General features: G+C 43.3%; 1 protein-coding gene across 6 annotated transcripts in view; it reads left to right on the top strand.

The window, feature by feature from the left end:
* Positions 1 to 12,467, top strand: part of SNX25 (sorting nexin 25) — a 116,949-nt gene that overhangs the window by 1,284 nt on the left and 103,198 nt on the right. For 5 of the 6 annotated variants that reach the window (XR_013825547.1, XM_079909369.1, XM_079909368.1 and 2 more), the window contains exon 1: positions 6,938 to 7,952. Coding sequence is in view for 4 of the 6 variants with exons in the window: in XM_079909369.1 (XP_079765495.1) it covers positions 7,587 to 7,952 (366 nt within the window). In the remaining 2 variants the exon portion in view is untranslated. Of the gene's footprint in view, positions 1 to 39; positions 194 to 6,937; positions 7,953 to 12,467 lie in introns of those variants that run through there. The other variant, XM_079909370.1, reaches the window with a different exon arrangement.

The raw sequence follows: 12,467 nt of genomic DNA, 5'->3' as shown, positions 1-12,467 counted from the left end.
TCAATAAAACTGGGTTAAAAATTTTTTGTTTTAAAAAAGAAGCAGCAAGAGGTTGGAGTAAGGGGCCGTGAGCCAAGAGTTGAAGGCACATCTGGAAGCTGACAAAAGGAAGAAAGGGGATTCTCCCCTTGAAGCCTCCAGAAGAAATGCAGCCCAGCCCATACCTTGATTTTAGATTTTGACCTCCAGAAAGGTAAGAGAATAAATTTGTGTTGTTTTAAACCGCTAAGTTTGTAGTAATTTGTTACGGCAGCAACAGGAAATTAATACAATAGGTACCCAATATTTTTTACATGAAAGTATAGGGAAAGGAACTGGTTAACCATATCCTAGGGAGTCTCATTAAGGAATTGGCTCTATTTTTGTTCTTCATTATGCATTTTGTACTTACTGGTCGTAACTACCAACAAGCACAGAGAATCATTTCTCTGTCGTTTTAGGAGGCTAAAAGGAAGGATTTCACTTAATTTTGCTTGAAAAAACTATGCTGACACCATTTTCCAGGGATGGTTGTCCACCCTGTGGTCAGAAGTTTATTATACAAAGGAGTTGAATAGCCATTTCTCCAAAGAAGATGGCCAATAAGCACATGGAAAGGTGTTCAATAGCATTAATCATTAGGGAAATGCAAATTAAAACCATGAGATATCACCTCACACACATTGGGATGGCTATTAAAACAAAACAAACAGAAAATAACAAGGGTTGGCAAAGATGGGGAGAGATAGGAACCCTTGTGCATTGTTCCTGGGAATTTAAAATGGTGTTGCTGCTGTGGAAAACTATGGCAGTTCCTCAAAAAATTGAACACAGAATTACCATCTGACCTAGCAATTTCACTTCTGGATATATACCCAGAAGAATTGAAAGCAGAGTCTCAAACAGATATTTATACACCCATATTCAGAGCAGCATTATTCACAATAATGCTTCCAAAGGATGGAAGCAACCCAAATGTCCATCAACAGATGACTGGATAAACAAATGTCCATCAACAGATGACTGGATAAATGTGGTATATACAAGTAATGAAATATTCAGCCATAAAAAGTAACGAAATTCTGACACATGCTACAATATGGATGAACCTTGAAAACGTTACACTAAATGAAAGAAGCTAGACATGAAAGGACAAATATTGTATGATTCCACTTACATGAGGTACCTAAAATAGGCAAGTCATAGCAACAGAAATTAGGGTCGAAATTCCCAAGGGAAGAAGGGAATGGGGGAGTTATTGTTTAATGGGTACAGAGTTTCAGTACGCAATGACAAAAATATTCTGGAGATGGATAGTGGTGATGTTGTGCAACAATGTGAAAGCATTAATGCCACTGAATTATATTAAAAATGACTAAAATTGTAAATTTTGTGTATATTTTACCATGATAAAAAATAAGATTATTACATCTCAAGCTTTAATTTTGGCTCTTTTCTGTGCTATGAATTTGTAAGTTTTGCCCTTTCCCTGATTTTCTTTTCCTGAAGGAGCATCTATATTGAATGAATGAACCAATGAACTATATTGTAAATAAGCTCCTTCATGACAGAGATTTTATTTGCTTTGTTCCTCTTCATAGTTCATATGAGGTCATCAACTCATAGGTGAAAAAAGGTCTTTCCCCAAATTCACTGAATCTGGACTCTTTTGTCAGAAAAGATGTAAATATTGTCCCTCCTGTCCTTTTTAAAAATTGTTCCTCACTTATTTGTAAACCTCCCGAAACAATTAAATAGAAGAAATTCAGAAAGCAAAATGACTTAGATTCCCAGGAAAGGTAACATTTGAAATTTCCTTAACTCCCACAAAGCAGAAATAGCTCGCCTCTTGTCACCCTAGAACTCGGTAATACCTTTCTTATAATATGTATTACATTACTTTATGCCTCCCTTCCCCACCCCCTTTTTCCTCCCCCCACCCCAATTAGACTGTGAGCTCTTCAAGGACAGAGACCGTATTTTATACCACTTTCTAGCAAAGCCCCTGGCTAATATTTTTGGACTGAGTGAGAGAATGACTAGAAGTCACGTACTGCCTTCCAGAAGTTTACAATCTATTTCCCTGGCAGTCCAATGCAAGGGGTGGGGTTTGGATCCCTGGTCAGGGAACTAAGATCCCACATGCCGTGTGGTGTGGCCAGGAAAAAAGCCAAATGAATACCATTATTATTGTATTAGTTTTGTAAGGACATTTTCATGTAATGTAGAAAGCAGTTTGTTTTGTCCTTTGACATTACTTTTAACTATTGTATTTGAAGGATAGCATAATGAAGGAGAATCCTATAATTTAGGTCCTACCACCAACTAGCTATGTGATTTTGGGCAAGTCATGTAACTTCTTTGAACCTCAGTTCCCTCATCTGCAAAATGGGATTTTAATATTTAACTCTATATTCCTTTATAGAGTTGTAGTGAGAAACATATGTTTTAAAAAGGATTTCTGAAAGTTAAAGTTCCTGTTCAAATATGAAATATTTTTATTACTGTTATTTTGTCTGTTCAATTATTCTAGATATATTTTCCTAGAAGGATAACATTTATTCATTGAAAAATATGTAAATTAAGGGCCTACTCTGTGCCAACCCCTGTTCTGAACTGTGATTAATTCTCTAATACTAATTTTTACTTCCCCAAAATATGTTCTCTTTCCTATAGCAAATAAATGACAAATCAGAGACACTGGCTTCTTTTAGGTAGTGTATAAAAGCTTTATATAGGGCTTCCCTGGTGGCGCAGTGGTTGAGAGTCCGCCTGCTGATGCAGGGGACGCGGGTTCATGCCCCAGTCTGGGAAGATCCCACATGCCGCGGAGCGGCTGGGCCTGTGGGCCATGGCCACTGAGCCTGCGCGTCCGGAGCCTGTGCTCCGCAGTGGGAGAGGCCACAACAGTGAGAGGCCTGTGTACCGCAAAAAAAAAAAAAAAAAAAAAAACTTTATATAATCTTAAATGCATAGCATTAATCTTAAACTATTCAAGATCCTTTCCTAACTTATGCAAGTACGTGTAATAATTGTGCACTGCCTACTTTATATTTTATTCTACTCATGACAAATATGAAACAGCATATAAGTCAGTTCAAAGTTTTTCAGCGTGCATATATTTTGGAGAAATTAGATAAAAAGTAAACAATTTATTTTCTTTCTCTATAATCTGCTGTCCAATAATACTGGATATCCAAATCTGAATGAGCTTAGAATTTTCTTTTATGCTTTGTGTTTCATAGCTTGAAAATGTTAGGGTAAAATAAGGCTAACGGCTACATCACCAAACTTCCAGCTGACATAGTTGTACACTGCCTCCTATGTCCCTATCCTTATCCAGGCTCTTTTCTCTATCTCATAGGTAGGTGGACGCAGATTATGAACAAGAACAGGAACAAGAAATGTGAACTTTAACATGTTTGAGGGATAAGTCCTTAGATGCTACTGATTTTGGTGACCAGCTGGATGATCCAACAAAAACTGATGAGTGTATTCTGTCAAAGTAAATTGTGGTGGGTTGTTAAAGTAATGGAACCAATGAATTACACTTCCCAACGTTTAACTCCACACGTAGGCCCCCTCTCCTATTTAACTCCTGGTTGGGCCATATGATTTGCTTTGGCCAATGGGATGTAAGCAAACATAACACAAGTGAAAGCTTAAAAAGAACTTGTAGTATATATCACATCTCTGAGATTGTCATGTGAAGAAGCCCAAGCTACCTCTTGGAGGATAAGAACACAGGGAGCAGAGACAAGCCATCTCAATGGAGGCTCCGTAGTCCAAGCAGCCCCAGCTTATGCACCAGGAGATCACAGTGTTGTTAGTGACCCAGGCAAGAAGAACAGAACTAACTGCCCAAAGACCCCAGCCCAATTGCTGACCTACAAAATCATAAGCAAATAAAATGGTTTTTATTTGGTGGTAGTTTGTTATACAACAGCAGATAATTGACATACTCTATTTCCCTAAATTTCAGGTCAAAACTTAAGTAAATTGAAATTATCCTTTTTTGTGTGTGATCTACCCTCGTCAATTCTTTATCTTGATACCAGCTAATTTAGTTTACAATACTTTCCTTTGTAATTCTCTTTCTCTTTGAAGATTAATACAAAGACACTTCTGCCTGAAAGTTTCCCAATATGAATAATTTTACTTACTAATAAGGAGCCTCACTCAGCATAATTTATATATCTGTGTTCTAAAATTTTGTTCAGATTCACCTTCCTCTTCGAAATGTTGTATATGTTTCCTTTAAGCTTTAACAGTCCACTATTTTTTTAATAAATTTATTTTAGTTATTTAATTTATTTTTTTGGCTGCATTGCATCTTCGTTGCTGCTCGCGGGCTTTCTCTAGTTGCTGTGAGCGGGGGCCACTCCTTGTTGCGGTGTGTGGGCTTCTCATTGCGGTGGCGTCTCTTGTTGCAGAGCATGGGCTCCAGGCGTGCAGGCTCAGTGGTTGTGGCTCGCGGGCCCTAGAGCGCAGGCTTGGTAGTTGTGGTGCACGGGCTTAGTTGCTCTGTGGCATGTGGGATCTTCCCGGACCAGGGCTCGAACCCGTGTCCCCTGCATTGGCAGGCAGATTCTTAACCACTGCACCACCAGGGAAGCCCTACTATTTGTTTTTAAAGTATTTTATAATTTTTTCACTTTTATTTTTTGAAGTTTGACCATACTTATATCTGTATTTTCTGTAAATCACACTCTGCTTGAAAGTTACAGAAAAGAGAGGTTAACGGACCTGTTAGGGTCTTGCACTGAATCAGTAGGAGAAACTATAATGATACCTAGGTCTTTTGATTCATGTTAATACCTATTCACAATTTTATCCAAAGTGGTCAAAGGCAAATACTGTGGTTTTCTCTCTAATCCTGTGGTTACCTTCAAGGAGAGCCAGGGGGTTTAAGGAGAAATATACTAAATAGTGAAGGGGAAGATGCATCACATATTTTGACAGAGATTGGGTGTTGTCTACCTATTTACACTATCTAATATTTTAAATGTCAAATTTTCACTTAATTTGTCCTTATAATATCCCAGTGAGTTCAGACAAACACCATTCCCATCTTACATAAGAGAATAATGAAGATAGCCTGTGGAGCATTTAATTATAACCTGTCAGAATATGCTGGCCATAAGGAATATAAATAAGGCATCTCTACTTAATTTGGTCTTTAACTTAGACCTGGTAGGACTCAACACCGACTTCTGGGAGGGAACACCGGATTCTAATTTAATACCTGACTTCTCCCTCAATACCTCCTGATCCCGGGCACTCCCTTGTATATCGTACCACCTCTCAGTGTTTCTCAGACCTTGCACAGTGTAGAAACCCAACTACTACTTGTTAAGTAAATTTTTTTTTTTTTAAGTAAATGTTTGAATTGTCAATGCTGACTTAGCAAATACGACATATACTTTAAGGAAGTTTTCTGACCACGAATGTACATTTCTCCAGATCTGCATTCCTGGCAACAATATACAGGTGTGTTGGAAAGATCATGGTCTTAAGAGTTACAGACCAGGGCTCTCAATAAAAGATAGTTTCCCCTTTACTGATTGTGGTTTTACTGACTTTAGTGATTATTATAAATCACTTTGCACTTGTCAGGGGGCTGGCTAAGATATGAGCCATACTCACAAAGCAACAAAACTAAACACTTTTAAAAGCATGGAATACAGGTACTAAGCTCATGGATTTAAACCCTGTTTTTTCTCCTTTGGAATAAGGGATGACGAAACGAGATAGAGTTTTTACGCCTGCGTGTCCGGAGCCTGTGCTCCGCAGCGAGAGAGGCCACAACAGTGAGAGGCCCGCGTACCACAAAAAAACATAAAAAAACAAAAAAACAAAAAAAAACCCAATAAACTTAAAAAAATGACAAATGTGAACATATTTATTTTTATATAGGTACATAAAATAATTCATTTCTATGCTGTTTTGTTAGGGCTTAATATTAGGGATAATTTTTTTTAGACCTCCTACTTCATCTCCCACTTGAAATCCATGCCATTCCAGGAAAATTTATTACAATGATGTGAATACATGGGTGGGCTGTTTATGTCTATGGACACTGGTATTTCTTCTTTTGATTAATAACCTCTTCGATAATACTTTGTTTTAAAAGAATAAATATCCACTAAATAGTTTACTTTGTATGAATGTTATATATTTTTTCCTCTGTTGAAACGACAGATATTGCTTATAGAAAAACCCAGTATAGTCACAGTATTTGAAAATATATTTTAATGCTTACTTTTCCTAACTATGTCTCCTGGGAAGCAGGATATAACTCAATTTATTAGGAAACAATAGCGCTTTTAAACTGTTGAAATTCTTCATGACTGCTGCATGGAGAGAGTTCTGGGCTTTTGCTTTTTAATGTTTCCCGTATCCTTCTCGGCTTCTCTCATCTGTTTACCTCTCTTTCCCTTTCTTCCCCTTTCTATTGTTGATTTGCCCTCTCTATCACCCCCTTTTAAATTATCATTAACGTCTTTAGAATTCCTTTATTCATTAAAGATACATCTGCTGCTTTGCTGGCGTTCATAATTTCTAGTATTTCGCATGTTGGCATCTTCTCAGTAAGCATTATCTGTATATTAACGCTGGGACCATGATAGGAGAAGAAAATATGTACTCTCAAAATTATCTGGACTACTTTCACTTGCGTGGGTAGTAGCATTTGTACTGAATCGTCGGCGACAAAAATACAGGGACTTGGAGCCAGTGACTATGGCAGCTGTGCACACCCTCTGGCACCAGGCAGACTTTTTTGGGCCTTTCCGTAAGTAAGAATTGCAGGCTTCATCTACTGCTCCACATTTGTCTGATTCCGTTCCTGAGGCGGCTGCGTGGGAAAGGGAAGGTTGTTAGGAGAACTGTGTTAAAAGTGAGGATCAGGAACGGTTGCCTATTTAAATAGCAGGTGCAAACGGCGCAGAAATTTTGCGGGCTGTAAGCATGCGAGGAGGTTACTTGTCAGTGATGCGCGGGGAGAGGATTAAGGGATCACCTGAGCTCGAGAATTACAAACGCTTCTAACACCTGCAGCAAAAATGTCCATCAACAGACGGTATGCTGGGGGAGGGGCGGGGAGGAGCGCAGGAAGGCAGTTTTCGCCGGGATTGGTGGCGCCCCTTCCCCGCTGGGCAGCGGCGAGTCGGACCCCGCCCCCGCACCGCGGGTGGGCGGCCGGGCGGGGCGGGGCCGGGCACCTCCCAGCAGTCGCTCAGCCGGCCGCTGTGGTTCTCCGCCCCCTTCTGACACGCACTCCACGGCCGCCCCCGCCCCCGTCCCCGCCCCCACCCGGCCGGCTCGAGTCCCAGCCGGGTCCGGCTACCTGGGCACGCCCGGCCGGGCTGCTGAGGGCCCGGCGCCGCGTGGCGGCGCTGAGGGGTCGCCGAGAAGAGCTCCGCGGCGTCTGTTGGAGCCGTTCCCTCGTTGGGCCGCCGGCGAGGGCATGAGCGCGGACTCCCTCTGCCTCCAGAGCGGCGGGAGCGGCGAGGGGAGGAGGCGCCGCTTGGAGGCCACCGTCCAGGGCAGCGCCGGGGGAGAGCAGGGCGGGAGATGTGCCTGTCCTTAGCGGCCCAGGAAGCAGCATGCACCCCGAGGCCACCGACAGCAGCGGCGCCGGCCTCACGGAAGCCCCGGGCGAGCGGCGGCCGGATTCCCGGGAGGACGCGGCAGCCCCCGGGGGCCCTGGCGGCGGGAGCTGGCGGGCGCCGGTGGCCGTGGCCGCCCTCGCCGCCGTGCCCCTCTGCTTCCTGGGGCCCGGCTGCTGGGAAGCGGGAAGCGCGGGGCCGGGCACCGTCCTGCTCAGGCTCAGCCTGTACCTGGGCTGCGCTGCGGCCGCCTTCTTGCTGGGGACCTTGTTCTCTCTGGTCTGCCGGAGCCCGCGAGCTCCGCCGCCCGACTTCGCTGCCGCCTGGAGACGGCTGGCCGCGGCCGCCCGCCGCCCGCCGGAGGTGAGTACGGGTCTCCCCGCCGCAGCCGCCGCCGCCGCCGCAGCCGCCGCGCGCGCCCGCCCGCAGCCTCGCCCGGCCCGCCCGCTTCCGGCGCCCGCCGCCAGCTCCGGGAGGGCCGGGGGTCGCGGCGGGCCCGTCTTCTCGGCCCGGCTCGGCGGACGCCCGAGGGAAACGGGGCTTGGGGTGGGCCGGCCCGGCGGGGAGACGCTCGCGTCCCCTCGGCCCCCGCGCGGGGCGGGCTCCGGGCTCCGTGGGTTTGCCGAGATGCACGTTAGTAGGCGATGTAGTTGCTCGACACCATCCTCATTTCCAGCCTCGGTAGTTGAACAATCCTTCCAGACCTTCGCTGGCTCTGCAGCTAGCGAGTGGGAGCGAGGGGAGCGCGGCGGTCGCTGTACGCAGGCGCTGCTCCCTGGGCTGGTCATTACCTTGGGTTCCGATAACCGTTCCCTGTCGGGATGACTTTATGCCCTGTTACAGACGAGGAAGCTTGACGCAGAGGGGCTGACTTGGCTTAGGTCACCCACCCGGTACCTCATGCCCAAGCCTGGGTACACTTTTTACCACGCTGTCCTGTCTTCCACCATGTTAAGTATCGCAGTTTCAGTGATTAGGAAGGGGATGCCCGAAATCACTGTACTTTGCGTCAAAAGGAAGGCTATCATCAGTGAGGTGTGGCGATATAGTAAAGAACGGTGGTTATATAGGGAATATAGGGAAGGACAGTATTTTAAATGAGCTTTTCGCTTCCTTAGTGCCAAACCACTGCTTCCCCTACCTCCCAGCATCCGTCTCACCGCCCTATAAAAGAAACTTTATTCTGTCGTAGCTTGACTCTTCCTGCTTGACTGAATGATACTGTCATTAAACTGAAATTGACCAAGAACTCTGGGGTAAGGGAAATAACAGTGGCTCAACTTCCTAAGAATATTTGTTGGAAGTGTCATTACCCCCTGAGTTTTGTGTTTGCTTATGATATGACCTGCTTACTTTTTTGTGAAAATCATCACACTCTTAACCAAAAGTACCGTTTCCTCAGTGTGTCAGTTCCGAATGCAGAGCTGAGATAATGGCTGAAGGGTTGTAGGTAAAAGAGTGGGGCATCCTCACTGTGTAAACTGAGCAGCAATTCAATATAGTAAGGAACAGGAACTTCTGTTTTCATAAGTAGTCTCAAATTACGTAGTTGTGTTTATTTCTCTTAAAAACCTTCACTCAGCTGTCCATTTTTTCATATCTAATTTAGCAAGACTTGGTGAGTAGGTGTATTTTTCCTCTTGCTTCTTCTCTACAATGATAAAAAAAATAAAGATCCCAAGATTTTACTAGTTGGTTTATCGATCTGTGAATGACGTTAGAATTCTTTAGAGTATTGTAAGACGTTGTAATTCATTCAGGACGTATTTATTGAGTATTTTATGCCAGCCAGGTATTATTTTGGAAGCTGGGGTTGAATCAACAAGGCAAAAGCCCTGCTTTCTGGAGACTGTATTCTTATGGGGGAATCAGGCAATAAATAAATGGAGTTACTTTTGGGTAGTGGTAAATGCTTATGAAACCAAAAGTAACTAAGAGTCAAAGTGATTAAGAGTGCCTGATATGTGAGGGCAGGAAGTTTAGATGGTGGGGTCAGGGTCAAAGCTGTAGGATTGCAGCTCACTCTGAGGGCTTGGAAGCCTCATGTTGTGGGTTACCTCCCCTTTTCCTGGAAAATACATCCCCTCAAACCTCCCAACTCACTTGTACCTCTGGTAAAACTTGGGTTATCATCCGGGAAGGTGCTTTAGTAGAGGAAGCAGAGAAAATACTACATTAAAGGTGACAGAAAATGAAGCAGCATATGTAATCTCTCATGTATACTACCCGAAGATTTCAGGCAGTAGAAGAGGTGAAGTATGATTTAAGGAAAGTAGATTATTGGTCATTTCTTTTTGAATTCAGATTTCTACAATGTTAAATAAGAAAATAAGTACACTAGGATGTTTACTTTCTAGGTTGTGTTACTTAGAATTGAAATGCATGTTATTCACATAAAATTATATATATATATTTATAGTACCAGTCAGTTTACTCAAGCCTTTTGTTGTGCTGTATTTCCAATAATTTATGCTTAAGATTTTAAAACAATGTTCTTTATGAATGGAAGCATAAGCATGTGGTGTAGTATAAACTGTCCTTTCTGTGGTGGTAGGAGCTGGACCACACCGGTCATCTAACACAGGTGGAGGGGAGGCTGTTTTGGAGTGAACCAAATGGTGCCTCTTACAATACAGTGACTACTTCACTACAGAAGTTTTGATTCAGCATTAAGAAAAGAATCCTCATTTGTTCTTACATATTTTGGGTTCTTCTAGTGTCAGCTAGACGTGTCAGACACGGGGATCTATCCTATCTGTCCATCTTTCCTTCCTTCTCTTTCCTTTTTTTTTTTTTCCCTTCTTGGCTTCCTTCTATAGAGGAAAAAAAATACATACACTATTGAAAGCAGGCAACCAGAGAAGCCTAAACTAAAAGGGAAAAGGTGTTTTCGTGTCTAGGAGTGTTCAAATGCTCCTGCATGCTTCACAAGGTAGTTATTGGCTGTCAACTCTATGCGGTTAGGACTCATGACTGACATCTTTTGTGAGTGTTTGCTGATGATAATGAAGAAAATTATGTCAGTGTGCGGTCACTAACTCTGTGCTTTCCCCCTTAAGTTAATATAATACTTACTGGGCGTCTCTTATGTGCAAGGATTTTGATTTTACTTGGCTGGGAATCACTATTGATTAAAGTGGTAAAACTAAATTTTCATCTCGGGTAGAAATAACATCCAGTGGTATATCCAGTGATCATTAACTCTGTGCTTTCCCCCTTCAGTCAATCTAATATTTACTGGGTGTCTCTTACGTGCAAGGATTTTGTTTTTACTTGGCTGGGAATCACTATTGATTAAAGTGGTAAAACTAAATTTCCATCTTGGGTAGAAATAACATCCAGTGGTATATTCAGATGGCAAAAACTTGTGTAAGGTCAGAAAGGTTGATGGTAAAGTCTTGACAGTTGCTACCTGGGCCCCACTTTAGAAACACTTGGGCTTTTTGTAGGCCAGCCGACTGGAGCTGTGATGCCATGGGGCTGGCTTGCTCCTGGGCAGCAGCTGCTAGCCCGCCTTTGCTGAGTACGCTGCCAGAGTGTGGTGTTCCGAGTCCAAGGTCGTAGTTTGGTCTTGTGCCAGGCCAGTTAACTCATGCGGACCAAGAGCCTTAGATTCACTAGCCACAGTTACTTGACCCTAGCACATGATCTAACCAAGGCAGCACCAAGAAGAATATGGGAATAGTGAATCAGTAGTTCAGAAAACTTACTTTCATTCCTGGACCAGCAGGATCTAAGTGCATCTTCATAGAATGGAAAAAAGGGAAATAATTTCTTACATTTTGGCGATAGGAATAAGAGGGAATAACTTCTTTAAATGTCAATCATGGGCTTCCCTGGTGGCGCAGTGGTTAAGAATCCGCCTGCCAATGCAGGAGACACGGGTTCGAGCCCTGGTCTGGGAAGAGCCCACATGCCGCGGAGCAACTAAGCCCGTGCGCCACGACTACTGAGCCTGCGCTCTGGAGCCCACGTGCCACAGCTACAGAAGCCCGCGTGCCTAGAGCCTGTGCTCCACAACAAGAGAAACTACCTCAATGAGAAGCCTGTGCATCTCAACAAAGAGTAACACCTGCTCACGGCAACTAGAGAAAGCCCGTGCGCAGCAATGAAGACCCAACCCAGCCAAAAATAAATAAGATAAATAAATTTTAAAAAGTCAATCATTCACATAATAATTATGGATTTTTCTCTTTTACATTGTAGTTTATTAGATACTTCTTGATTTACATCCCATTAAGTTAAAAAATAAGCAGTTAACTAATGAGGATTGGAGGGCTGATGCAAGAAAGTCCACAAGTCAGGCGATTAGTAGCATATGGGAAACTGCGGTCCATTGCTATGTGAAGAAAACATTAAAGACTTTTCTAAGTTTAGACAGATAGCAAAGTTCAAGAAGTTCATCAAATCTCTTACATTTACTGAAGATCTGGTGCATATCTGCTTTTCTGATCTCGTGAGATCAGTTTTGGCCTAGTTAGTTGCTGAGTGTCAGTGCCAGGCACATAAGTAAGTTCTCTGTAGATGGATTTTTGTCCTGAATGAATGGATTATTGTTTGAGATGAGAACAGACTTGAGAATCCAACTGACATTTTTAGATTTGAAGTTTCAACCACAGTTCCCTAGAGAAGGGATCATAGTCTTGCAGTAGGTGTCACTAAGAGCTTCGCTAATTGCTTTCTGTTAAGTGCATGGCAGTGTTTTTAGTGTTGGGGAGGAATCAAAGGTGAACAGACTCTCCCTGTTCCCATCCTCTCAGGCTGAGTAGATTAGACTGATAGGGAAGACTGGAGGGGAGAGCAGATGTTTATAGAGACAGTAAAAACATTCACACAGCAACCCATGGTGCCACTTGGCTTGGGTAGGACTTCTAGAAT

Source organism: Stenella coeruleoalba, assembly GCF_951394435.1.
Source record: "Stenella coeruleoalba genome assembly, chromosome: 21".
In the NCBI taxonomy this organism is placed as follows: domain Eukaryota; kingdom Metazoa; phylum Chordata; class Mammalia; order Artiodactyla; family Delphinidae; genus Stenella; species Stenella coeruleoalba.
Note: the sequence above shows the minus strand (reverse complement) of the source record. Positions and strands in the feature narration are given on the sequence as shown.